This window comes from Chionomys nivalis, chromosome 21 (assembly GCF_950005125.1).
Source record: "Chionomys nivalis chromosome 21, mChiNiv1.1, whole genome shotgun sequence".
Classification (NCBI taxonomy): Eukaryota; Metazoa; Chordata; class Mammalia; order Rodentia; family Cricetidae; genus Chionomys; species Chionomys nivalis.
The window spans coordinates 32,283,844-32,308,038 of NC_080106.1; the positions used below are offsets into that span (position 1 = coordinate 32,283,844).

Below are 24,195 nucleotides of genomic sequence, written 5' to 3' on the forward strand. Positions count from 1 at the left end.
CTCCAGAAACTACAGTTCCCGAAATGCCTCACTCCTTAGTCCCAGCATTACCCAATGGGAAGGCACCAAAGAATAAGAAGGCCAGACCTATACATAATTAACCAATGGAAAATCAACATACTGCACCATCCTGCCAGCGATTGGCCAAATGGTGGCTGTGGCCTGCCCCCTCCCGCACACACTTCCTGCCGCCAGAGCCTATTCACTTCCGGTGGGCATTCGGCTCCTCTTGCTCTCGACTGTTAATGGCGGGCGGCGGCTTTTGAGCGGGACGCAGATAACCGCTGCCCGCCCTGCGGACGTCTCCCCTGGCCCCCGCTTTCTGCACGTCGCCAGTGTCGGAGCTGTTCAGCATGTCTGTGGTGCCGCCGAATCGCTCGCAGACGGGCTGGCCCCGGGGGGTCAACCAGTTTGGCAACAAGTACATCCAGCAGACCAAGCCCCTCACCCTGGAGCGCACCATTAACCTGTAAGTGCGGCGAGGCCTCGGCGGGCAAACCGCTCCCCGAGCGCCCTCGCTCACCCGGTTTGCGGGATGTCCCTCCGGGATGCGCGCTTCCCTCTCTCCCCGACCTCTTTCTCGCCCCCGATTTGGCAGTTTGCCTTTGCCTTTATTCAGTCATGGTTAAAACCTACGTTTGCTTTGAATTCATCATAATGTGTATGTTCTTTGAATCTTTTGTTGGTGTTTTCATTGCACATGTATTTGTTTTTATTTGAAATGGATAACTATAATTTTGTAGGGTGTCCTTTTTTTACAGTAAGTTTTCCAGATTTACCTCTAAAGGCGTAGGGTTTTCTTTAAGTGTTGGTGTAGTATTTCATCAACTGACCACATTTTCATTTTCGTGCTGTCTAGTCTACCTCTTGCGTTCGTACGTCTTGTCTACTGAAGTGACATTAGCATCGCAGGCACCCAGTAGTCCTAGATTGAGAGTACACGCCTTGTTGTGTGGTCTTTTAGACTGTTGGAGGTATCTCACTTAATTGCCTAGAAAGCCTATTTGCAGGCAGGCTTTTGTTCCCTCCCAACACACCTTCCTCTTAAGCAAATCGTTGCTTTTCGAGATCTCTCTTAAAAAAATGTTGCTGTAGCAAGAAGTCAGGATTGGGATACAGTTCACTCAGTATTTGGTATTTCCCTGCCCAGTGTGGAGCTGATACTATTGGGGAAACACGGCCAGTTTAGGCTGGTTATGTGTTTAAAAAGTGCAAGACTTTGCTGATTGTGGTGTTTTGGGTAAGTCGTAGTGTTTCTCACTTTCGTATTCAATAAATGAACTTTTCCTTCTAAAACCAAGTGTGACATGAAATTGAAAAGATACTATTACTGTGTTTTTTGTTTTTTGTTTTTTTTTTTTTGGCAAAACAAGTGCTGGCTCGGAAACTTAGATAATAAAATATGAGGTTTATAAAACCTGGAAATAGCTGATAGTGGTGTCTATACAAATCAACTTTTGTACCAAAATATATAGTGGTACTATAATTTCCTGTCATGTTTATAAGATTCCCATGAAATGGAGAAGGCAAGTGCTGTTTAAAAGAATGAGCGAGCACGGGAGGGGCTTGCTAACTGGCAGAGAGTTTGCCTAGTGTGTGCAAGGCCCCAGATCCCATCTCCAAGCACCTCAAACTGTGAAAACTGAAAGCACAAGTTCTGCATTCCTTTTGTGATAGGCCAGGATCGTGGGTTTTATATATCCTTCCCTTGGTTCCTGGATCAGCTTACATCAGGCCATTGTGCAGAATTGTTGAGTAGCTGTGCTTTCAGAGATGTTTTTCAGGTGAGCATGTTACTTTTCCTGTGTCAATGCAGCGTTGAGAAACAAAGTGCTGTGAACGTGAATTCGCCTGGGTGAATAATCTATTAAATGAGAAGCAAATCTTTGTTTCTGCAGTGTATTTTCATTTATGCAAAACCAGATGGGTGGCTTTTGTGACACATGTGTGCATGCACATGGCTAGGTGTCCAGATGAGCAAGTAAGATGGATGCACGCAGTGAAATGCTCACAGTGTGATGTGGAGAATGTGCTCTATGTGGGCTGCTACTCAGATTTCACAGCCGGAAAGTCTAATGTTTCATTCTGCTGAGATCTTGTGATGTAGGAGTTAGCCATTGCAACAGAAATAGTTTGTGTCTGGTCTTAATTCTAACGCAAGTTGGGAAAACCAAACGTTAGCACACATAAAGCAGTATATAAAGCTATGTATAGTAACTTCTTCCTAATAATGATGGTATTAGATTCATTATTGGATCTACTGCAGAGTTATCTGTAGTCTTTAAAGACACCTGAAAATGGCATATTTTCATTATTTTAGAGCTACTTGATGCTTAGAATTTGACTGCTGGAATGTTTTTCTTGTGGTTACCTTGATTTCCCTTTTCAAGAACAACTGAGGAGAGTATGTTGTTGCCTATTAATACCAAGAGTTTTGTATGTGTTGCACACAGGTGCTATATGCATTCATGCAGATGTGTTCACTTGTAGATGTGTGTGTGTGTGTATGTTCACAGCATTTGTGACTATGTATGTATGTGCACACGTGTGGAGAAAGTCAGGACAGAGTGTCAGTTCTCATCTTCCACCTTGTTTGATAAAACGGTCTCTCATGGGATCTACAATGGGAACCTGTTGGGCCACCATGTTCATATTTGGTCTGTTTGGTGCTAGTTGAGTGTTTTTGTTGGATGCTGGAGATTGAATTTAAGTTCTCATGCTTCCTTGATAAGCACTTTTTTGGGGAAGCGGATAAATGAAGGGATTAGCCATGTTCAATTAAAACATTCTTTCTGAAAAAAAAACTATAATCAAGGGGCTGCAAGTTAGAATGTGTGATAAAATATAAATGCGGATTTTAAACCTTAAGGAAAGCTTGATCTTTACTAAGCAAAATGAACTTTTTAGCACTTTAAATCTTATTTTAGATTCTGGATCAGAAAAAGAGGCTATTCATCTTAGATATGGGTAGAAGAGTAAGTATACTGGATAGGGTAAATGCAGAAATCTTAAGAAGTCTCAGAGGGAAAACGAAAACAGGTCTAAGCCACTGTAGTGATGTGTATCCTTAGTCCCAGCACTTAGGAGAGAAAGACAGACAGATCTCTGTGTTCAAGACCAGCCTGGTCTACAAAGTGAGTTCCATGCCAACTCTGTTTCAAAAATCAAGCAAGCCAGAGGAAGAAAAAAAAGGTTAATCTGAAAAGGAACTAGAAAAATCTGAGTATTGCTAACTGGGAGAAACAGAAAATTGCAGAGGGATCAGTGAGGTGGCTCTTCAGGTAGAAGTACTTGCTGCCAAGATTGATGATGTGAGTTCAATCCCCAGAACCCACTTGGTAAAAGGAGAGCACAGACTCACACAGGTTATCCTCTGACCTCTGTACACATGTCATAGAACACCATATGCATGCGTGTACAAAAACACATTTTTTAAAAATTTAAAAGAAGACAAAGGAGATGTTAACAGACAGTGGTGGCTCAGCATATATGAGAAAAGAGATTGGCTATTAGTGTCAGTTAATAGAATTTATAACTAGGTTAATCAAAAGAATCAGGTTGGTTATTTGGTATTAGTATCATGAAATGATCTAAAACCAGTATGGATATCCACTTTGATAAGCATTTCAGGGACCTTAGTAGGACTGCTGTCTGTGATTGACACATGGAAGTTCTGGCTTCAAGAGTCCAGACAGCAACAGCATTCTGATCTTTGCTATCTCCTAGCTGGTTATGAAGCTTTGGGTTAGTTGTCTTTGTGTACAATGTAGCTTTGACCACCTGTTTTGTTTAGTTTTTGTTTTAAACAGGGTTTCTCTGTGGAATAGCCTTGGCGGTCCTGGAACTTGCTTTGTAGACGAGGCTGGCCTCAAACTCAGAGATCCGCCTGACTCCGCCTGAGTGCTGGGATTAAAGGCGTGCACTACCACCACCCGGAGACCATGGTTTTGTTGTTTTTTTTTTTTTTTTTTTTTTTTAATGTTATTTTGAACTGTTCTGGTAAGTAAGACCATCTGTTCTCATGCTAAACACTTGTCTTTGCTTCACAGGTACCCGCTTACCAATTATACCTTTGGTACAAAAGAGCCCCTCTATGAGAAGGACAGCTCTGTTGCAGCCAGATTTCAGCGCATGCGGGAGGAATTTGATAAAATTGGAATGAGAAGGACTGTAGAAGGGGTTCTGATTGTACATGAGCACCGGCTACCCCATGTGTTACTGTTACAGCTGGGAACAACTTTCTTCAAATTGTAAGTGGTGTTGGACATTTTAGCCCTTTCCATTTAAACAGATACTGTGAAAGAGTCTTGAAAGAAAACAGTCATGGTTCTTCTCCAGTGTAGAGCTTATTTCTTTTCCAAAGAAGATATCTGCATTTTTGTTGGACCCTAGACTCCAATCACCGAGGAGGAGTCGCCTCAAGAAACCATCTCTCACACCACAGCTGATATAAAAGCATGAGGATTTTATTAATTCTGTCATGACAGGGTCTTTCAGCATTCGAAAAGGCAGAAAGACCCTGAATGGCTGGTACAGGATATTTTTAAAGGAAAAAAAACACAGAAGGAAGGGGGTGTCTGGGGGTTGTTCTTTAACTATTATGATTGGCTTATTCAAAAGGGCTATTATCAATAATTGGCTGGAGAGTGGTTGCCAGATCAGATGAGGTAAGGGGGAAACATCTGAGGGTTACTTTGCCCCTTTCCCAGGGCCTGAGTCAAAACACCAGGAACTGAGTCAACACCTAAGGGTTATCTTGCCCCTATTCAATAACTGAGTTCTATTTGGAGAACATTCACAAGGGCTCAGGGAAATGATGGAAAGTTCCCAACATTTCAGTACGTATATGGGCAATTGTTAGGTCCTTGTTTCCCAGGGGAGGTGGGGAGCATTACTGCCAAGAGGCCTCAAAGTTATCAGAAATGGCTTCAGAGTTCTACATCTTCATGTTTGTTTAGTTTATTTGTTTCTTTTTTTTTTTTTTTTTTTTTTTTTTTTTTTGGTTTTTTTTTTTTGGTTTTTCAAGACAGGGTTTCTCTGTGGCTTTGGAGCCTGTCCTGGAACTAGCTCTGTAGACCAGGCTGGTCTTGAACTCACAGAGATCCGCCTGCCTCTGCCTCCCAAGTGCTGGGATTAAAGGCGTGCGCCACCACCGCCCGGCTAGTTTATTTGTTTCTTGAGACAGGATTTCTTTTTGTAACAGTCCTGGCTGTCCTTGAACTCACAAAGATCTGCTTGCCTCTGCCTCCCAAGCGCTGGGATTAGGGGCGTGCATTGCTATCACTGGACTGAAATCTGCATGTTTTTATATATTGTTAATATCCTTGAACTATCCAAGCTCAGTTTCTAGAAGCAGTTGTTTTCATATAGCTTAATCCCTCGAGTCCATAACTCTTTAAATATTTACTTGCCCACCAATAATATTGTGCCAAAAAAAAAAAGGCCTCAAATCTAAATTGATATTTTTTGAGAAATGCACCATAAAGAATGTTGTCTGTCTGTTCTCTGGGAATTGGCTATACTCCATTATATATAACTTTCCTGTGAGGTGGCTCTGGTGGATTGCTGGCCAGTGATTATGTTTATTATATATATATATTTTTTTTTTCTTTTTTTTCCTGTTAAAAACTAGGATTGTAGCCAGGCGGTGGTGGCGCACGCCTTTAATCCCAGCACTTGGGAGGCAGAGGCAGGCGGATCTCTGGGAGTTCGAGACCAGCCTGGTCTACAAGAGGACAGGCTCCAAAACCACAGAGAAACCCTGTCTCGAAAAACCAAAAAAAAAAAAAAAAAAAAAAACAAACACTAGGATTGTATACGATGGTTTGGTACTTAACATTGTGGGTTCAACTTTACAGCACATCTGCTACCTTTGGTCCTTGTTTGATTGTTTATCAGATGGTACTGAAATAATGAAATGGGTCTTACTCACTTACTTGATGGAAACTATAATTACTGTGTTCTTGCTATTATCCCCAAATTGTATTGAATTGAAAGCTGTTAATCTTTTTACAGACCTGGTGGTGAACTTAACCCAGGAGAAGATGAAGTTGAAGGACTAAAACGCTTAATGACAGAGGTATTTTTCAACAATTTTATTGACCATTTGAATACCACCAACTTAATTGAGTTTTCATGTGTCTTATAAAAATAAGTTTAATTTGAATAGTTAGTAGTCAGTAAATACAACTTAAACATGAATTAGTATAATACTTATTTTCTGTAAAATAAGCATGTCTAATTTTTGTTCTTGGGAAGCTGAGGTAGAAGGATTGCCTTGATTTCAAGACCACTTGGGCTACATAGTGAGTTCTATGCCAGCTGGGCCACAGAGTGAGACCATGTTGCTAAGTAAAGTAGAACAAAAGATTGATGAAGCAATAATGGTAAATTGCCTTTTTGGTAGAGTTTTCAGAAGAACCACAAGAAACCTACTCATTTTTTCCTCTGGTTCCTTTGAAAACTACCAAAAAGTCAAAAAGTCAAGAAAAGGGTAACCTTTAAAAAGTATAAATTCAGTAGTATTTAAGGAAGGCAAAATGAGACATTAGCAAAATAATTAGTAAATAAAATAGTAACAGTAAGTTGGAAAGAGGTGGAAAGTAGTTGGGCTCCCCATGCCAGACTTAGCAGAAACTGTGGCCTACTGAGCAGGAGAGCAGCCAGAATCAATACTGAAGAACAGGAGGGCTGAGGACTTGCAAGGTCCCAGAGCCAGTGAGCCCATCCATGAGCTGGATTGGTTGGCTCTATACAGCTTATATTTATCTATGTTGTTTTTCCCATTCGGTCCAGTTGAGCAGTGACCGACTGGTGACTGGGTTTGTAGGAACTGAACAAGCCAACACTTAGCTGTAAAAGTTTAGGAGATGGGGAGAATATTTAAAATTTCATCCTAAATGAGTGGTCTTTGTCCAGTTGTGAAGGGATTGAGAGCATCTCTGCAGAGTGGAGCAGAACAGTGGGGAAGAGGATGGTACTCTGTTGGAGGAGGGGCCGCTTGGTCATTCCCGGCTGCCCAGCCCCAAAATAATTACACAGAAAACTGTATTAATTAAATCACTGCTTGGCCCATTAGCTCTAGCTTTTTATTGGCTAACTCTTACATATTAGTTTAATCCATTTTTATTAATCTGTGTATCGCCACGTGGCTGTGGCTTACCGACTAAAGTTTTAGCATGTCTATTTCTGGCTGCAACTCCATGGCGTCTCTCTAATTCCATCCTTTTTTCTCCCAGCATACAGCCTAGCTTTTCTCACCTAGTTCTATTCTTCCCTGCCATAGGCTCAAAACAGTTATTTATTCATTAACCAATAAAAGCAATATGTAAACAGAAGGACCTCCCATACCATATCCCATTTTCAGTTCAAACAAAAAGGAAGGCTTTAACATAGTAAAATTACATATAACAAAACAAGAATTAGAGTTACAATATTTATATCTACTTTATCTTTTATTATAACAAAGGAAAACTATAACTATAATTTTTTTTAACTCTATTAAAGACTCTAGAAGGATATGATATTATCTAAGTAAATAGGAAATGTATTGTAAGCAACTTTGAAAACTTGAATTGACAGAGACATCTCACTGCTTGGACAGTCAGCCAAAGTTTTTTTGTACTGTTGGGTCATCCAATTTTTAGCCCACAGGCCCATAGTATCCAGCAGACTTTTTTATGAAGCGGAAATTTTAAAGACAGTTTTGCCTATATTGGCAGTTTGTCAGTCACATTTTTGTGTGTGTGTGTGTGTGTGTGTGTGTCCTGCAGAATGTCTGGCAGACTCTTTTATGAAGCAGGAACCCCGAAGGATTGTCTCACCTTTAGGCATGTTCAGCAGTCATTTCTCTGCAAGTCATGCATGTCCAGTTCAGCAGTCCAGGCAGAAGCAGTGTCTTGCCCAAATGTCTAGCAAACTCCATAAGGAGCCTCTTTGATGCCCATCTTCCTCTTGAAGTAATTGGTACTGCCAGGAGCAGATGTGTCTCATCGTCATGAAAGTTCTAAGTTATTAAATCATTTTAAATGCCATATTTTGAAGGTCTTTGAAAGATTTGAAGAATACCTATCCATCTGAAATATATCTTCTGAAATACATCTCTATACATCTAGAAAATCTAACATGACTACAATTTTGACTATTATAGATGATGACTCGATTAAGCTGTATTAATTAAATCACTGTAAATTATACATTACATTTTTTTTAAATATTTATTTAACTTTATGTGCATTGGCATCAGATCTCCTGAAACTGGAGTTACAGACAGGTGTGAGCTTCCATATGGGTGCTGGGAATTGAACCCGGGTCCTCTGGGAGAGCAGTCAATGTTCTCTACCACTGGGCCTTCTCTCCAGCCCCAATATACATTACATTTTTAAATGAGCTGTACAAACACTACCTTAATCAAGAGCACAGTTATACATATAACAAAATTGACCTTAAATTTGTATCAGTAAACCAAGATCCATACCAATGTAAATGATTTATATCTGTATCATATCCCCCTTTAAATATAAAGAAACATCTAAAAACAATATTTGGGAATAAAGGACCTCCCATACCAGTACTCTGCACAGAAGGCTGTAGAGTTCTGCTCTGAGGAGAGTGAGCAGTCCAAGAAAAACTAGGTGATGTTTAGAGTCTTCTCAAGAGGGAGCATATCTGTCTCAAAACTTATGCCCATTATTTCACTGTGATGTCCTTACTTGTGAGTGGATAATCATGCAAGCATTTCTGGCTTGTGAAGAAAGCTTTTTAAGAAAACAAGGCCTAGGCTGGGTAGTGGTGGCATACACCTTTAATCTCAGCATTGGGAGGCAGAGGCAGATGAATCTGTGAGTTTGAGGCCAGTGAAAGAGTCATAAAATATATGATTTTCTTGAGTAATAGAGGAAACAAGGGGCCATTTGGAAGACTTTAACAGGACTGGCAGAATGACTTAGTAAAAGTGCTTGCCACCAAGCCTGGTGACCTTGGTTCTAGCTCCAGAACCCACATGCAGGAGGAAGAAAAGAATTGACTCCACAAAGTTGACCTCTGATCTACACGTGTGTGCTGTGCTCACTTCCCATACACACATTGTACAATAATAAAACTAAAAAAAGAAAATTAGTGTCTCAGATCTCCCAGAAGTAATAGAAATAATACAGGAAACTTAAAAATCTGAAGTATTCCTTCATAATTGTGAAAGTATGATTTACATACTAGAACTCTCTAATATAACTCTAAAGCAACAGTGGGAGAAGTAATTGCTTTAACATTTGCAGAAATTTCAAAACTGTTATCTCTTATATCCTTTCTTAGGAAACAGTAGAGAGTTTGCTTCCAAGATGAAGGGATAAAGTAGGAAAGATGATAGAATAATGAGAACAGTAAGAGCCAGCTCTGTAGGAGAGGGGCCAAGGAAAACCTTAGTGCCCTACCCGTGAAGCTGGGCTGTGCACAGGGCAGAGCAGACTGATACAGGAAAGTGAAGCCCAATAGCTTAGATGTCTAAGCTCTCAGATAGTGGGGAGTCATTCTGGTGATAGCAAATGAAGTGCAGCAGTAACTCTAGAGGACAGTTGTTCCATTTAATTATAGTTTACTAGTTGTTCTTTTGTGAAGGTAGTCATTGATTTAAATACTGAATACTAATTTAATCAGATACTGATAATAGAAGGGAGATGGAGAAAAGCATGAATGAGCACTATGGGGGTGGGTTTTTTTTGACATTTTTGCTATATAATTTTTCTCTGTTCCTTTCTTTTCCTCCCCCATCCCTTTATACCCTCCTCCTTGGTCCCCGTGCTCCCAGTTTACTTCCCATGTGTATTAGATCCATGTATGTTTCTCCCTTAGGGTCCTGTTTGTTATCTAGGTTCTCTAGGATTATGAATTGTAGACTGTTTTTTCTTTGCTTTATGTCTAAAAGCCACTTATGAGTGAGTACACATTTATCTTTCTGGGTCTGGGTTACCTCACTCAATATGTTGTTTTCTAGATCTATCCATTTGCCTGCAAATTTCAAGATGTCATTATTTTTTTCCACTGTGTAGTACTCCATTGTGTAAATGTACCACATTTTCCTTATCCATTCTTCAGTCAAGGGGCATTTAGGTTGTTTCCAGGTTCTGACTATGACAAAAAATGCTGCTATGAACATAGTTGAACACATGTTCTTGTTGTATAATTGAGCATCCTTTGGGTATATACCCAAAAGTAGTATTGCTGGGTCTTGAGGAAGGTCGTTTCCTAATTTTCTGAGAAATCTTCATACTGATTTCCAAAGCGGCTGTACCAGCAATGTTCCCTTTACCCCACATCCTCCCCTGCATAAGTTGTTGTAGTGGTGAGGCGAGCAGGCCTGCTTTTAGAAGGATCAGCAGGCTGTGTTCCTGCCGCCTGGCTCCCGGCCACCTCCTAGCTTATGCCCGGAAATAACAACACACAAATTATATTCATTTAAACACTGCTTGGCCCATTAGCTCTAGCCTCTTACTGGCTAACTCTCACATCTTGATTAACCCATTTCTATTGATGTAGCACCACAAGGTGGTGGCTTACTGGGAAGATTTTAACCTGCGTCCATCTCCGAGAGGAGAGCTATGGCATCTTCCTCACTGCCTTCTACCCAGCATCCTGTTCTGTTTACTCCGCCTACCTAATTTTCTGTCCTATTAAAAGGCCAAGGCAGTCTCTTTATTAACCAATGAAAGTAACACATAGACAGATGACCCTCCTCCATCAAGTTGTCATCAGTGTTTTTGATCTTGGCCATTCTTACAGGTGTAAGATGGACTCTCAGATTTTTGATTTGCATTTCTCTGATGGCTAAGGATGTTGAGCATTTTCTTAAGTGTCTTTCAGCCATTTTAGATTCTTCTGTTGAGAGTTCTCTGTTTAAGTCTGTATTCCATTTTTTACCATTTTTTAAAATTGGAATATTTGTTCTTTTGATGACCATTTTCTTGAGTTCTTTGTATATTTTGGAGATCAGACCTTTCTCTGATGTGGGGTTGGCGAAGATGTTTTCCCATTCTGTAGGGAGTTGTTTTGACTTGTTGACTGTGTCCTTTGCTTTACAGAAGCTTCTCAGTTTCAGGAGGTCTCATTTGTTGTTTCTCTCAGTTTCTGTGCTACTGGGATTATATTTAGGAAGTGGTCTCCTATGCCAATGTGTTCAAGTATACTTCCCACTTTCCTTTCTGTGAGGTTCAGTATGGTTTGGTTTTATGTTGAGATCTTTGATCCATTTGGACTTGAGTTTTTTTTTTTTTTTTTTGGTTTTTCGAGACAGGGTTTCTCTGTGGTTTTGGAGCCGGTCCTGGAGCTAGCTCTGTAGACCAGGCTGGTCTCAAACTCACAGAGATCCGCCTGTCTCTGCCTCCCGAGTGCTGGGATTAAAGGCATGCGCCACCACCGCCTGGCAGGACTTGAGTTTTATACATGGCGATAGATAATGGATCTATTTTCATTCTTCTACACGTTAATATTCAGTTTGCCAGCACCATTTGTTGAATATGGTTTTTTCCACTTGATATTTTTTGCTTCTTTGTCAAAAATCAGGTGTTCATAGTTATGTGGATTGATATCCGAATCTTTGATTCGGTTCCATTGGTCCTCCTGTAATAGAGTTTGAAGTCAGGGATTGTGATGCCTTCAGAAGTTCCTTTATTGCACAGAATTGTTTTGGCTACCCTGGGTTTTTTGCCTCTCCATATGAAGTTGAGTATTGTTTTTTCAAGGTCTGTGAAGAATTTGAGCACTATAGTTTTAATATCTAAATTCTAATGTACAATTGAGGGAGGTGAATCTGAGTAACATTACCTCAGCCAAGTAATCATGGTTCCTATTAATGGAGTCATAGTGATGGCATGAGCCTTTGATATGAGTTGATGTAAGAATGGCATTTGCCTCTATTGTTTTCCTTGCCAGAATCTGTAACCTCAGTCTCACGGAGAACAAAATCCTGATCAGTATTCCTCAAGACTGTCAAGATCATCAAGCTATAGAGTTCTATACTACACAGTCTAGAACAGCTCAGGGAAAGTGATGACGTCTTGTATCTTAGATGGGATCCTGGGCCTGAAATATGGGACATTGGGTACAGAATTAAAGAGACCTGAAAACTGTATAGGTTTTTTTGATATAGTGTTGATTCATTAGTTTAACAGATTTTCTATACTGATATAAGATGGTAAAGGTAGAGGAAAGGTGTAGGCATTATGGGGAGTTCCTGGCACATCTTTGGAAGGTTTCTTAATATGTAAAACTATTCTAAGACAATTGAAAAATAAAAAGATACTTTTAAACATAGAGACAGATATTGGGGGAAACAATTAGGAGCTGAGTATTGTAGCCAGTTGGGAATGAGTGAAATAGGACAAGAGATTGCTTTCTTACTCTGAACTCTGCAGAACCTTTGTTGACCAGTGAAATGGGTAGAGAATAACTTTAAGTCTACTTCTATTATGTGTATGATTGTTTGCCTGCATGTATGTATGTGCACCATGTGTTCTTATGTGTGTTTGTTTAGTTTGTTCATTGTACTACTACTTTTCACAGATACTGGGTCGTCAAGATGGAGTCCTACAAGACTGGGTCATTGATGACTGCATTGGTAACTGGTGGAGACCAAATTTTGAACCTCCTCAGGTCAGTGTTCAGTTGTTTACCAGGCATTTGGTTAAGCAGAAAGCTCACTTAACTCCAGACATTAACTCCAGATCAGGGCCAACAAGATGGCTTAGCAGGTAAAGGTGCTTGCTGCCAAGCCTTATGACTTTATTTTGATCTCTGTAATTCACGTGATAGAAGCAGAGGATCAATTCCCATAAATTGTTTTCTGACTTCCTCATGCATGCTGTGGCATATACATACACATACACATAGATATGGAAATTTTTAGAAATGAAAAATGACCAAAGTAGACCATGGCTTCCCATTTCTTATTCTCATTTCCTTAATTTTGATTAAAAAACATTTTTAAAATCAAACAGCTTGTTGAGCAGTGGTGCTGCACACTTTTAATCCCAGCACTGAGAAAGCAGAAGCAGGCAAATTTCTGTGAGTTTGAGGCCAGCCTGGTCTACAAACAGTTCCAGAACAGTCAGAGTTGTTATACCAAGAAACCCTGTTTCAAAAAACAAAACAAAAATCCAAACAGTTTTTCCCTTTCATGTGTATGAGTGTTTGCCCGTGTGTCGTCTGTACTTGATGCCCAAGAACATGAGAGAGAGGGAATTGGATCCCCTAGAACAGGAGTTGGGATACTCGTTAGTCACCATATAGGTGCTAGGAACTAAACCCTCCCCCCTCAAACAAATGGAAAAATTTTTACTAATAAAAGATCAAAACAGACTTTGATTTTCAATTTTTTTTTTAAACTCCTTAATTTAGGTTTAGGAAACTAACAAACCAAGCAGAATTTCCTTCTATTTTTATTGCATGTGTGTGTGCGCACGTGCGCGCGTGCACACGTTTATTGAAAGTGCTATGTAGCCAAGTCTGGCCTTGCACTATTCACCTACCTCTTATCTCCAAACTGTTGGGATTACAGGTGTTCACAGATGATAAACTACATTTTTAGGATGATACTGTTTTGTTTTCTTCGTTTTTTTGAGGTGTTGGAGATTGAACCAGGCCTTAATGCATACTTGGCCTATCCTTTTTTAAAATATGTAAAAGTAGATTTGCAGTAAGGAAAATTCATCTTTAACAGCAATTCATGATGGGATATTTTCATACTGCCCTCCTGCTGCTGCTGCACATTCCTGTCCTCATTATGGACTTCTTTTGTTTTGAGACGGGTTTCTCTTTGGATGTCCTGGAACTTGCTTTGTAGACTGGGCTTGTCTCGAACTCAGAGATCTGCCTGTTGCCTTCAGAGTGCTGGAATTAAAGTGTGCACTACTACCACCTGGCCATTCTGAAGTAAATCCTAGGTATAATTTCAATTGTAAGTATTTTAGTGTGATTGTAAAAGATAAGGATTTTATTTTATTAAAAAATGACAATGGATACTAAAGGGATGGTTCATAGGGTAGGAGCCCGTACTGTTCTGGTAGTCATTCCCAGAATATACATTAGGTGGTTCACAGATTCACAACTACCTGTAACTCTAATCTCAGGGGCTCTGACACCTCTCACCTCTGGGCACCTGCATCCATGTGTACAGACACACATGCGTACACGTAATTAAAAATAATGAAAATAAAGGCTGGAGAGATGGCTCAGCAGACCAGAATCAGTTCCCAGCACCTACAAGATAGTTCATAAGTATCTGTAACTTCACTTCCAGTGGATCTAATACCTTCTGGCCTCTGAAGGCATTAGCCACATGGTTATTTCTTTAAGGAAGGGAGTCTTTAGTAAGTGGTCTGTGTTTGGAACAGTATGAACACATTCACCTTCCCAGTGTTCGTTACCAAAGACCTTGGTGGTGTGTGGGATTCCCAGTAGGGCAGGAACCCAGTAAGTGTCTAGACTCCTAGGGAATCATCCACAGCAAGAGACTGAACTAGAGTAAGGTGGACAGAAAGCCAGCATGTAAATTTGAAGAGAGTCTGGCTGTCTTAATCAAATAAACGACTTGTTTTATCTTAAAACTATCAGATAAACACTGAAGCAGAGCTGCTTTCTTGTGCTTGCAGACAGTTCTAAGTCCTGGATCTTCTGGAGGACATTCAAACACATGGAGTGTTATGTAGCTATTACAAGTCTACTTTTCAAAATTGGCTGTGTGGAAAAAAAGTTTCTTCAAAAAAAAAAAAAAACTGGGACTGGGATGTAGGACCTTGTGCCTGCTATACAAGCACTCAACCACTGAGCTACATCCCAACACAAGAAAAGAATATAACCATTATCATACTAAAGTAATCTCATCAAATATATCATCACTATTTTCATATATCCTGATTCTTTTAGTTGTTTGTGGTGTTTTGTTTGTTTATATATTTTTTTGAGACTGGTCTCTACTACTCCTGGTTGTCCTGGAACATGCTACTAGATTGGACTGGCCTTGAACTCAACAGAAATCCTCCTGCTTCTCCCTCATATATGCTGTGTTTTAAAGCATGTGCCACTGTTTTTGTTAGGGTTTCTATTGCTGCAATGAAACAACATGACCATAGAGCAAGTTGGGGAGGAAAGGTTTTATTTGACTTATACTTCAGCATTATCGTTCATCACTGAAGGAATCAGGACAGACAGGGCAGGGTCCTGGAAACAGGAGCTTATGCAAGAGGCCACAGTGGGGAGCTTCTTACTGGCTGGCTTGTTTCCCATGACTTATAGAACCCAGAATGGCACCACCCACCATGGGTTGGGCTCTCCTCCATTGATCACTAAATGAGAAAATGCCTTACAGCTGGATCTCAAGGAGGCATTTCCTCAGCTAAGGCTCCTTCCTCTCTGTTGATTCTAGCTTGTGTCAAGTTGACATACAAAACTCCCTAATACATCCACCATGCCTGGCTGTCCTAATTATTTCTGTTTTTATATTTGCTTAAATTAGGATAGTCTCATCTCATGTCTCTCTTACGTTTACAAGGTTAACCCATTTCTCTTACCCTCGTAAGTCATTTAAAATGAAAATAAGTGGTCTTGTGTTTGAATTGCCATAAGATTCATGCATTATGGGACACATGCTTGTTCTCCTATATATTGGTTTAGGGCTCAATGGGACAAAGGGACAAATAAGGCAAGGTGGTGCATTGTTGCCGTGTAACAAATTACAGGCAGGGCATTTGTAATGCAAAAATCTGAGATTTAGAGACTGGTTGGCATGAAAAAGGTTTTGGATCTTATAATTTTGGACTTTTAAGTTGTGGATACTCATGAATGTAAACATTTCAGAGTTTACAAAACTCAGAATTGGAAGCATGAAGCATTAATCTAAATAATCTTTATCAATTAAAAACCCGGGAGTCAGATAAGGGGTAAAAGTCTAGACTATCAGAGAACCAGAGGAGCAGCCACCAGTTGCTTCCTACCTGTCTCCCTCTGGCATCCAGAAAAGGCTGAGATCTTGTCTACACCCCACCTTATCACTTTCTGTCTCCACCTTCCTAGTGTTGGGATTAAAGTATGTGGGCCACTGCCTGGCCTCTAAGGTTAACTAGTGACTAGCTCTGCTCTCTGATCTCCAGGCAAGCTTTACTTGTCAGAACACAAGATATCACACAACAGAGGCACTTTGATCTTGTACATTTCTAATAAGGGATACTCAATCTACCTCCAAATTTAGTAGCCTAAGATAATAGATATTATCTTGGAATTTTCAGGGCCTTGTGAAGTCACAGGTTCTCAGCTGGGATTGCATCATAAATCATAATGGGACAAGGATATAATCCCTAGTAGACATGCATGCAGACTTCTTGGCTTTTAAACTGGAGTCTTCAGTTTTTGCTAGTTGTTGGCATAGGTCTTCCCTCGGTTTTTTGTCATCTTCGAAGGGTAACTCCCTCTAGGACAGCTACCTTTCCTAGAGCATGTAATTGAAGAAAAGTAAGAAATGATGTCAGGAAGTACCCAAGTGGGAAGTTGTGGTCAGTTAGCTTCCTGGTCTTGGCAGTGACAAATGGTCACTTCTGTATTCTGTTTGTCACTTTGGTCCATAGCAGGAGATAATCCATTGAGGTGTTTGTGCTGAAGACTTGGATGTTTGGGACATCTTGAATGCTGGTCTTCATAGGTCATGGTTTGTCCTTCTGTTAAGGTCTCATATTATCTGGATGGGTGTGGTGGCCCATGCTTGTTTAAATCCTGCCACTTAGGTGGCAGGGGCAGGTGTGTCTCTGTGAGTTCAAGTCTAGCCAGGTATACACAGGGAGTGAGTGCCAGGTCAGATAGTGCTTACACTAGTGAGACTTTGTCTCAAAGGAGATAGAGAATATTTTTATGCTAGTTTTTTTTTAATTTATGTATTAATCATGCATACAGTGTTCTGCCTGCATGTATGCTTGAAGGCCAGAAGAGGACACCAGATCTCATTACAGAAGGTTGCGAGTCTACATGTGGTTGCTGGGAATTGAACTAAGGACCTCTGGAAGAACAGTCAGTGCTCTTAACCTCTGAGCCATCTCTCCAGCCCTTGTTTGTTTTTTTGTAATGATAACAGCTCGCTGATGATGATTTCTTACAGTCATAAAGTCACCGGAGATGTGTTTCTTATACAGAGAAAAACAACCTCACAACTATTCGGTTACTCTGGGGTATGTGGAAATAGTAGTTGCTGCTTTTCTTTCCTAAGTTTTCAAAAGAATGCATTCATCCTTCAAAGATATATTATGGGGTGAAGATGTGGACAAAGAATAGGGAGAGAGAGACCAGAAGCAGTCAGTGTTAAAAAATGAATAAAAATCTGGGCATGGTGGTACATACCTATAACCTGAGTATTCTGATGGTAGAGGCAGAAAGCTAAGGCGTTCATGGCCAGTCTTAGCTAGCTACATAGTGGGTCCAAGGCCAGCTCCAGCAAGATGAGCCCATCTTAATAAAACAAAAAAGAAACAGCAATGAAAAACACCAGAGAAGAGCCAAACAAGATGTCGCATAATAGTACTGCTCTTACTGTATAGCCATGAGCAGCTAGATTAATACTGCTAAGGGCTGTCAAGGAACCAGTGTCGAACATCCCTCCCTTTAGATTGTCAGAAAGACAGAAATCTAGAGATTCTTCCCCCTTCAGGTTAGATGGAATTTCCCTACAGTTTCATGAATTGAGACACTTTACAAACTCCAGAAAAGCTTGGAGGTTTTTGGAAAGCAAAATGAAACTATAAGAGCAAGGAGGGCATTTTCTGATACTTCTAAATATGCCTGCCCTAACATCTGAGGGAGAGGGAGATCTCTGTTATAGGCCTGAACACCTCATTCCAGTGTTAGTATGACCACATGAACTAAGTATATTTGCTGTATAGTCATAATGGTTGATGTTATTGATGCTCAGATTGTTGTACTTGGCTAGTAAGGCAGCATCTTAAAGTTGGACCTTAATTCTTTGGACAGATCAAAAGTACTATTACTGGAGAGCTTCTTTTCATAACAGTGTGTTCCAGGTCAGTGTTACACAATATTGGCCAGCAAAAGATGTTTTGTCCTCTCCCGACTGCTGCATGTAGCTGAGGATAAGCACACAGGGCTCTGTGAACACTGGTGCTCCTGAGAATTGTCAAAACACATTTGTGTCCTGGCTTTAGAAAGCAAAATTTCATACACTTATGGTGAAGTTGTCAAAGATATATACAACAGTTATTCTTAACAGGCTATGGTTTATTGGACATCCTTGATCTAATTGGAAGGAAAGTGCTCACTGATAACTGGGAAGCCTTCCAGGTTGTTTTCTGAATACTCTCCTTTATCTACTATGGCTCTGGCTATTCCTTTGCTTTGACTTCCAGAAGCCTAAGGTTGGCCCTGGAGGGAAGGATATAAATAAAATGCCCTGTGTTTATTTAGCTTTAGCTAACTTGCTTGTATTCATTGGTGTCATTGTGGAAAGGTTGACCATTTCCTTGTTTCAGTCTTTTCATACAAACTGCACCGGCTTTGCCATTAAGACCAGGACTAGAGAAAAGCCTTTAGAAAGGGGGAAGCTGCATTTGCCCCTTTTTTGTTATTTGGCCATGATTTGTTGAGTGTGAAGTAGAGGTGTTTTCAAGTATGCTGCTTGAACTCCTCCTCACCTCGTTATCCCTCACTGTTAATATTCTGGTTTTCATATAGATCCCCAAAACCTGGGAGAGTTGCTTCATTTCATTTGTACTTTAAGGTAGTTCTGGTGTATAATTATCCTCCTGGTTGGGTGCCAGTGAGGAACAGAGGATATGGAGTAAGCAGTTGGCTTTTGTAATGACTTAAGGATTGAATGGATGGATGCAGTGTCCGTGTGTCTTCACTAAACTGGGTAATCTTGGGGAAGTGCCCGTGTAAAGTAAGTGTGGCTATACCTCTTTTGGCAACCATGGCCTTTAGCCACTCTCCTTGTATGTCTCTTTTTTAGCTCTTTCTAAATCCTCTGTCTTCAAATACAACCCCAAAAGGAAACAGATTTCTGAGTATACTCTTGGAGAAGGTAGGAGAGATTTGTATAATATAGACATGGTAAAGGAAGAAAAAAAATCCCTTTCCTCCTTCTATGTCAAATTGTTCTCAAGCAGTTGCTTCTCTAGTTCTTCCTGTTCCTTTTGTTTTTCTAAATATTTTCTCCATTTTACCCAGCAGTTAGACTCCGCCCAGCTGGCAGAAATCCACTTAGCTCCTCCTGTGTTCTTAAGCATGTGCCATGTGTATGGGGGCGGGGGTAGGAGGAAGAAGCAAAGAGCATCTTGTCAAATACCTCAAGGCTTTAAGGTTTTCAATTGAGTAAACATGATCACATCAGGATTCTAGAACTTACAAATGGCGGAAGCAACTTTTGTTAAAACCGAAATTTGATTGTGTTGTAACTTTCTCCCCTCATATATTCTGTGACTGTTTGAATAACTGATGGATTTACTGCTTGTTACTGCATGTGTGCAAAGGCACGTAATGTGTCTGTTATATAGGGACCTGTTCAGCCCAGTGAAGGGAAGCAGGACAGTAGTGTACTACCAACAGTAAGTATACTGGGAAGTGTACATTCAGAGAACTAAATGGAGCCATGGTGTATGTGTAAGACTGAGTTAAGGTAGGAGTGTAGTTGAGCTTCATATCTGAAATTGGAAAACTTACAATTAAGACATGTGGTGTAAAAGAATAGTGATGCTTGAAACCTATAAGTTCTTCTCATTTTCTGTTTTAGTATCCATATATTCCTGCACATATTACAAAGCCCAAGGAACATAAGAAGTTGTTCCTGGTTCAGCTTCAAGAGAAAGGTAAGGCATGTGTCTGGAAGACAGCTCTCTAACAGCTCTTACAGAGCACCCTCAGGTTCTCTCCTTGTCTCCTCCAGTTTCTTTGAATAGCTTTAGGTTCACTCTAAGGCTGAAAACACCTATCACACTTGAGTAAACTCACCTAGTTTCTCTTTGTGCCAGTTGTGGGTGTAGGGGGGCATGAAATCTAACTAGAGCTTAAAGTCTTCACCCCAACGTTACACTCCAACCCCACTCCCCCCAAAACAAACAAACCTCAAGATCTCCTGATTCTAACTCCTTCCCTCTCAAGTATTGAGATCACAGACTTTCACTACCACCTGTGGCTTTTTTGTTGTTGTTCTTTTATATTGAGACAGGTTCTTGCTGTGTATCAGGCTTGCCTCCAAATTAGATCAATCTCTTTGTTTTAATTCTTTGTAATGCATGCACTGATGAGTGCTGGTGGTGGGGACTAAACTCCAGTCCTCTGGAAGAACAGTAATTGATTTATCCTAACTGCTGAGTCATTTTTCAGCCAGCCTGCTTGCCTGCCCTTCCTTCCCTCCCTCCCTTCCTCCCTCCTTCCCTCTCTGACTGTAAGTATCCTTAGGAATGCTGTCCTTTGTTGACCTGGAGCTCACCAATTAGGCTAAACTGACTGGCCGGCCATCTGTCTGTCTCCACTTTACTGGCACCAGGATTACAAGCCCACACATAATATGGGTTTTGAGGATTAAATTCTTTTCCTCATGTTTGGAAGACAAGCCTCCAAATCTCGATCTTCCTGCTTTAGCCTGTGGAATGCAGGAATTATCACAATGTCTAGCTCCATTTCTTGCAATTGTTTTATACAAGGATTAAAAATTAATTTACAATACCAGGCCAATTCTCATTTTTGACTTTTAAGGTGTTTATGGCATTTCTCTTGAGAGAATGAGTTTCAAATATGTGTCTATAATCTTTAGAAGACACAGGTAACCCAAAATGATGAATGAGAATTACCTTTTTCCTTAAAAGTTTTTCTCAGGACTGGGGAGATGGCCAAGGTAAAGTGCTCACTATGGTAAGATTCAGAACCTGAGTTTGGCTCTTCAGCACCCATGTAAAAAGACAAGCATGGTGGTGTCCTTCTGTAACCCCAGAAAGGTAGAATCTGGGAGTTCTTTGGTCAGCCAGTCTAGCCAAAACAGTGAGCTTCAGGTCCACTGAGAAACTAAAAATATGAGGTAGGAAGGGATTGAGAAAACACCCTGATGCCAGCCTCTGGCCTTCACATATGCTTGCATGGCCATTTGAACACACACCAAAGCTTTTCTGAAATGTAAAATTGATTAGTTACAAAGTGGGAGTAAACATATGAAAGAGTTAAGAAATTAAATACTTATTTTTCTTTCTTTTAAGCCTTGTTTGCAGTCCCGAAAAATTACAAGCTGGTAGCTGCACCATTGTTTGAATTGTATGACAATGCCCCGGGATACGGACCCATCATTTCTAGTCTTCCTCAGCTGTTGAGCAGGTATGGAAAGTTGAACATTTCTGATGGAACTATGTAAAATATCTAATTAACAATATTTAGAGCCACTTGAGAAGTGATAGTTCATAAATTTTAGGGTTTAAGGAAAATAAAGACAGTCAATGTTTTGTTTTGTTAAGCATCTCTCCCCCTTTCTGAGACACGGTTTCTCCATGTAGCCTTGGCTCTTCCGGGAGTTCACTCTGTAGACCAGTCTGACCTCGAACTCATGAGAGATCTGCCTGCTTCTACCGTCTGAGTGCTGGAATTAAAGGTGTATGCTACCACTGCCCAGTCAATGTATTCTTATTGTATGTTATTGGTAAATTAAAATATGACTGAACGTACCCCAAGACTGAAATTATGGCATGATGTTCTGATCCTCAATTGCAAATTAAGTTTGCAATCTATTCAAAGAAGAGATGGTCAAACAGTCAATATTTAAAATATGTAGTAGTTGTCTATATAAAAATGGGGATAACCAAATCTTTTAGTATAGTTTAATTTCTTTCTGTTTTTGGAACTTATTGTACTTAGGCCTGAATTGGCAAATAGGTTACAGTCCTATAGTTTTATCTGAAATCTGAATTTTGAAGCAGATAGGTGGGGTGTGTGTGTGTTGGGGTGTGGTTTGTGGGTTTTGGTTTGGTTTTGTTTTTGCAACAGGATCTTTCTATACAGCCCTGACTGTCCTGGAACTCATTATATAGACTATGCTGGCCAAAAACTCAGATCCGCCAGCCTCTGCCTTGGAGTGTTGGGATCAAAGGTGTGGGCCACCACGCTTCACTTGAGTGTGCATCTTCAAAATTGATTTGTATTATGAGTTTCTTAAAGCCGACCATGGATGACAACTACAGATAAAACAGTTAAGGTCGGGCATGGTAGTGTACTATGAGTTCAAAGCCAGCGTGCTCTACATAATAAGTTCTAGGCCAGCCAGGGTTACGTTGTCAAACAAAAGAAGAAAAGAATATGGAGAAAAATATGGAAAAAGAACTGGAGAGATGGCTTAGTGGTTAAGAATGTATACTGCTCTTGCACTGGATATGAGTTGAGTTCCCAGCACCCTTGCTGGGTAGCTTATAACTGCCTCTGGCACTTGTGCTCACATGTGTGTGCACACACACTTTTCACTCTCTAACTTGCACTTGCTTTTAATAAATAAAATTTTGTTGATTGTGCAATTAGTGTTTGGATTTGGATCCCACTTTTATTTTGTGTATTGGTGTTTTGACTCCATATAGATCTGTGTGAAGGTGTTGAATCCTCTGGAGCTGGAGTTATAGAGAGTTGTGAGCTGCCAGGTGGGGGCTGGGACTTTAACCCGGGTCCTCTGGAAGAGCAGCCAATGCCCTTAACCACCGAGCCATCTCTTCTGCCCTTTTAATACTTGCTGGTAGTAAAAGTTTGGACAAACTCTTACATTTGTTTGCCATATACTTCATATGCAGATGAGGATGGTAGTTTCTTCGTATGATTGTGGGGACCAAGTCAGATAACACATAAAAGTGCTTAGAGCATAGTACCTAGGACTAATTAATACCTGTTCACTATCACCTTAGTGATGGTGTTAGCTTTTGTGGAAGCTTGGTGAGTGCAGAATTGGCCTTTTACTTTGTCACTAATCATCCTTCAGCTTCTGCTCCTCTACTTTGCCCTCTTTCTATGTCAGGTAATGTACATGAGCATGTGTGTGCACATAGCAAAGGGCTTGTAACAACTTTTTATGCCTTTAAGGAACTTTTTTGTTTTTTTTTTTTTTTTTGAATTTTCGAGACAGGGTTTCTCTGCAGTTGGTTTTTTTTTTTGTTTTTTTTTTGTTTTTTTTTGGTTCCTGTCCTGGAACTTGCTCTTGTAGATCAGGCTGGCCTCGAACTCACAGAGATCCACCTGCCTCTGCCTCCCGAGTGCTGGGATTAAAGGGGTGCGCCACCCACCGCCCGGCTTTTAAGCAACTTTTATCGTTCATAATTAACCAAATTCACACTCTTAATGTTTCTCATGGTAAGTATTCAGCTGCACTTGTGTAAGCATGGCCAATGAGGGCAAACTGTCTTAATAGAAATGCTAAATATGTCCAAGGCGGGAAGTGCTTTCCTTGTTGAAAGTGGAAACTGTATAACTAATAGTGTTTTTAATTAGTTTTCTGTTTTTTTTTTTTTAACTCAGGTTCAATTTTATATACAACTGAATTCCTACACAGAAGTAACGAAGCCGTCTCTGTGAGCACAGCTTACACACATAGAAGAATTGTAGAGAATTTTTGGTTTTCCCTAAATGGCCACCTCCTTCCTGTTTGAAGAGTAAAATTAATATGAACTAGGTAGTGGTGTAAACATGTGACAGTGTTCATTAATTGTTTGTTCTACTCATATGTTTTTTGTACAACATTAAAAAAGGTGAACTTCCTATTTGTATTATTATTATTTTTTTAAGTTTCTCATTAAACTCTGAAAAATCTTATAGTTGAGGATCCTTTTTTCCCCTGCTTTAGACTGGGGAATGTTGAAACATGATTGTGGTTTAGATAAGTTGAGCTTAATGGGCCTTTTGCTGAAATAGGATAGAGTCTGAGACTGTTACAGGTGTTTGTAATGAGGGCTTTCCAATTCTCTGGGGAACTAAATTTATCTGATTAATTCCAAGGCTTAGTGTGTACCAAACTAAACTCCAGTGAGTTCTGTTATAAAGAATTCCCAGTATATTATCTGATGAGTATATTTTATAACTGTCTAGGCCTTACTTCACAAGTCAAAAGATGTTACACATTGGGAAACCATTAAGATTAGGTAAAACTGAAAACCACAGGAATTGGTATAAAAAGGTCCGTTTAGAACTCAGTGCAATACT

At 40.2% G+C, this 24,195-nt stretch overlaps 1 protein-coding gene across 1 annotated transcript; it reads left to right on the plus strand.

Moving 5' to 3' along the window:
• The first annotated feature begins 211 nt into the window (after positions 1 to 211).
• Positions 212 to 23,754, plus strand: Nudt21 (nudix hydrolase 21). Its single transcript, XM_057753262.1, has 7 exons — positions 212 to 469; positions 4,050 to 4,250; positions 6,016 to 6,079; positions 12,553 to 12,642; positions 19,772 to 19,847; positions 21,231 to 21,345; positions 23,515 to 23,754. The coding sequence occupies exons 1-7, from the start codon at positions 354 to 356 to the stop codon at positions 23,534 to 23,536; spliced, it is 684 nt and encodes a 227-aa protein (XP_057609245.1). The 5' UTR covers positions 212 to 353; the 3' UTR covers positions 23,537 to 23,754.
• The last annotated feature ends 441 nt before the right edge of the window (positions 23,755 to 24,195 follow it).

What these genes read in the sequence shown, in the direction of transcription:
- Nudt21 (XM_057753262.1), top strand. Translation starts at nt 354, where the DNA reads ATGTCTGTGGTGCCGCCGAATCGCTCGCAGACGGGCTGGCCCCGGGGG. An exon ending in CTGGAGCGCACCATTAACCT is followed by an intron (nt 470 to 4,049) that starts GTAAGTGCGGCG and finishes TTTGCTTCACAG; the next exon opens with GTACCCGCTTACCAATTATA. An exon ending in GGTTCAGCTTCAAGAGAAAG is followed by an intron (nt 19,848 to 21,230) that starts GTAAGGCATGTG and finishes CTTTCTTTTAAG; the next exon opens with CCTTGTTTGCAGTCCCGAAA.